This window comes from Octopus bimaculoides, chromosome 11, assembly GCF_001194135.2.
Source record: "Octopus bimaculoides isolate UCB-OBI-ISO-001 chromosome 11, ASM119413v2, whole genome shotgun sequence".
Lineage (NCBI taxonomy): Eukaryota > Metazoa > Mollusca > Cephalopoda > Octopoda > Octopodidae > Octopus > Octopus bimaculoides.
In genome coordinates, this window is record NC_068991.1 from 41597189 (window position 1) to 41600602 (window position 3414).

The 3414-nt window shown below is 35.3% G+C and overlaps 1 protein-coding gene across 1 annotated transcript in view; it reads right to left on the minus strand.

The window, feature by feature from the left end:
- LOC106872600 (kielin/chordin-like protein) overlaps positions 1-3414 on the minus strand; it is a 131980-nt gene that overhangs the window by 76419 nt on the left and 52147 nt on the right. The window contains exon 14 of the mRNA XM_052971979.1: positions 499-669. Coding sequence (XP_052827939.1) covers positions 499-669 — 171 coding nt within the window. The remainder of the gene's footprint in view (positions 1-498; positions 670-3414) is intronic.

A 3414-nucleotide genomic window follows, 5' to 3' on the forward strand; every position in this document is an offset into this window, starting at 1 on the left:
TGTTTTCAGTGGTCAACGTACAATCACAAAAAGTTTGCTTTTTATAAGAATACACGCACACACGTATAAACACTTGCACTTGCATAAGCACGCCCTCTCTCTCACATTCACTCACATACATACTCACAGGGTTAGGGTTTGGGTTATGTTTTAAGGCTACAGTTTAGGAGTTGGGATTTAGGGATAGGGTTATTTTAGAAGTTAGGGTTTGAGGTTCGGGTTTGAAGTGAGGGATTGAAAAAAAAAAAAACTGAATTTATAGATTTTTTTCACAATCGCAATCACAACTGTAATTTGTTTAGAATATAGAAATCCAAAGGAAAAAATACGGTGTTGTTTAATCCGAAATTTTCCGCTCACATTTAATCAAAAAGCATTGCATTAATTTAATTATTTTGTGAAGCTAACATTAATACTGGATATTTCGGCTAGTTATTTATGTTCAAATTTAACATATAATCGTCAGTACATGTTTTTACAAAAGTTTTTCAGTATTACCTTCCTTTTGTGGGGATGAGCATGTCTGTTTGGTACATATTATAATGCCTTCAGGCTTGCAGCTGCAACGATTACATTTATCTATAGCGACAAATATCTGTCCAATTATGTATACTTGTCCATTATAACGGCAAACTGAGGAAGATTCCCTGGTCTTTTGCGTTGTAGTTTCTGAAACAAATTTTACAAAAAATTCAACAAAATTTCAATTTGCTACATTCCATACAAAATATACATCGGTTATTGAAGCGGGTACTAGAAAATAGAATGCTTCCTGTTTATTGTATTTATGTTCTTGACCTTTTCGTTGATGCCTTTGCTCGTTGTCAACGCTGTCGTCAATTCTTTGATAATTCTACTGCTTTACATGTGGAAGTAGTTTAGTTTGAGAATTTGTGAGCTGTAATTGCTAATACAAATTGTAAGAGACGTATGTATGTATGTATGTATGTATGTCTATATGTATGTATTTTTTATTCAGTTATATTTCAAGATTTCTTGCCACTAGAGAAAGAGCCGGTTCCTAACCTAGATCCAAGGCTCCATCTTTTGGAATTTCAACATCAACAGCAGGTTATGTTTGTATGTATGCATATGAGCAGATTTGTATGTTTTGTTTTGTGTATGTATTCTCATGCATATAGTTGCATATCTAGACATCTCTTATATACATTATTAACATTGGACGGATATGCGTCCTCAGCTTGTTTGTTGTTACCATAACGTTTCAGCCGATTTACTCTCCAGCCTTCATCAGGCGTCCTGATAGAATTTTGAATCCAGCCCTGGGTTCCCATTCCTAAGGTATTTTTTGCTGATGTTGATGTTGTTATTGTTATTATTATCATTATTATTATTATTATTATTATTAATATTAATATCTAAGAGCGCGGGCTACTAACTCCAAGATTCCGAGTTCAATTCCAGGCAGTGCCTTGGATAAATAATAATAATAATAATAATAATAATAATAATAATAATAATAATAATAATAATAATAATAATATCTGCAAAAAATACCTTAGGAATGAGAACCCAGGGTTGGGTTCAAAATTCTACCAGGACACCTGATGAAGGCTAGTGAGTAAATCAGCCGAAACGTTATGGTAGCAACAAACAAAATGAGGACACAAATCCGTCCAATATAAATAATGTAAATTATGTAAATAATGTACAAACTTCCTCATCTCTAAAATATAGAACAGTATGCTCTTATATACTTAAATAATAAACTTCTGGAAAGTTTCACAGAGTTTTACAGTTCCAGTGATGAGGTGGGTCTATAGCCTTCGAATCAGCTTTCTTCTTTCTGGTTTTGAGAAGCCTAATTTCTCAAGATTGGTATTTAGACAATGTGTTGCATATCCCAGGGCCCAAATAATTACAGGTATAAACCTGAACTTGTAATCTGAATAGAGTAACTGCAGGCTGGAGAGTAAATCAGCTGAAATACCTATCAGCATAGGTATTCTCTTTTTCATTGATCTTCAGCTTTATGTTAACATCTACTGGGAAGCTAATTTCCACAACTGTGCACAGTTTCTCTTCTCTATCCCAAATCATTATATCAGGTCTATTGTGTTTACATTTTATTGAAGTTTTCACTGGGACATTCCACCAGTATTCCTTTTTATTATGAGTGGCTATGGCTTTCACCATACTGTGGGTTCTTATCTCTTTGCCCTTGAAGATATCTTCAGTGTTAACTCCACAAAATCTGCATCGATTCTCACATTTTGCGGCTTTTCCTGCATCTCTGTCCCTTTTGTGCATCAGGTATTTGGTTGATATTTCCTGTTCCTGGATTGCAAACGCATATCCTTCGAAGTGGGGGGTAGTAATCCGGTTGTTGCTCCATGATAGACTGCTTTGATGATCAAAGTTACTATCATCTTGGAGCTTTCTACTAACATATCCATGCATGGTCTTCTGCTGATATATGCTTATCTTTTCATGTGATGATACATTGGGTAGAGTTGTGCAACTTGTTTGGGCATGTATTTAAGGTTATCAGACAAGGAATGCTGCTGAGTGAGATACTTTTCAAGTCTTATGTTATCAGCCTCATGTATGCAAACTTGGTCATGGAATGCATTTCGTCACTTGGTGGTTAGAAGATACTGCTGAAGGGGTATAATGCGACGTTCAAGGGCAGTCTGGATTGATCTCAAGCCATTGCCACCTTGTTTTCGTTTTAGGTAGTGGCGGTCTACGTCACTGTTGATGTGGACATTGTGTGCTGGTTGGTATCTTCCGGGTTTTCACATCAAAGGCTCAGATCTCATCAAGCGTCCAATCAAGCAGCCAAAATGTTGGTATGAGTACTGGCACTGCAAACACATTGTGGGTCACTGTTTTATTGGATGCAGAGAGTTCCGAGGTCCAAATTTTCTTTATTCGATTGTAATATACTTTCGTGATACGTGTTTTGTTGCAGGAGCTATTGTAAAATATGTTTTTATTCACCCCTAAATACCTGTAACATTCCTCATCAGATATAGGGGAAACAGTCAAGTCATTGATGTATGTATGTATGTATGTATGTATGTATGTATGTTAATCGAAGTGTACAACATTATATATCCATTACGGCTGATTTTACCAATGAGTTTCGCACTAAGGGTTGAGCAAGATGTTAGATAACAGCTCGATTATGTAACTCAACATCTTGCTGAACCCCTAATGCAAAACCGATTATAACATCGGCCGTGATGTATATATAATACTGTACACTTTGATTAACATATCTATTCTAAGGACAAATATAAGAATGCATATTTTCTCTGACTTATGGATTCGTAGACGGCTATATCTGTCTGTCTATCTGTTTCTCTTTCTTTCTCTCTCTCTCTCTCTCTCTCTCTCTCTCTCTCTCTCTATATATATATATATATATATATATATATATATATATAT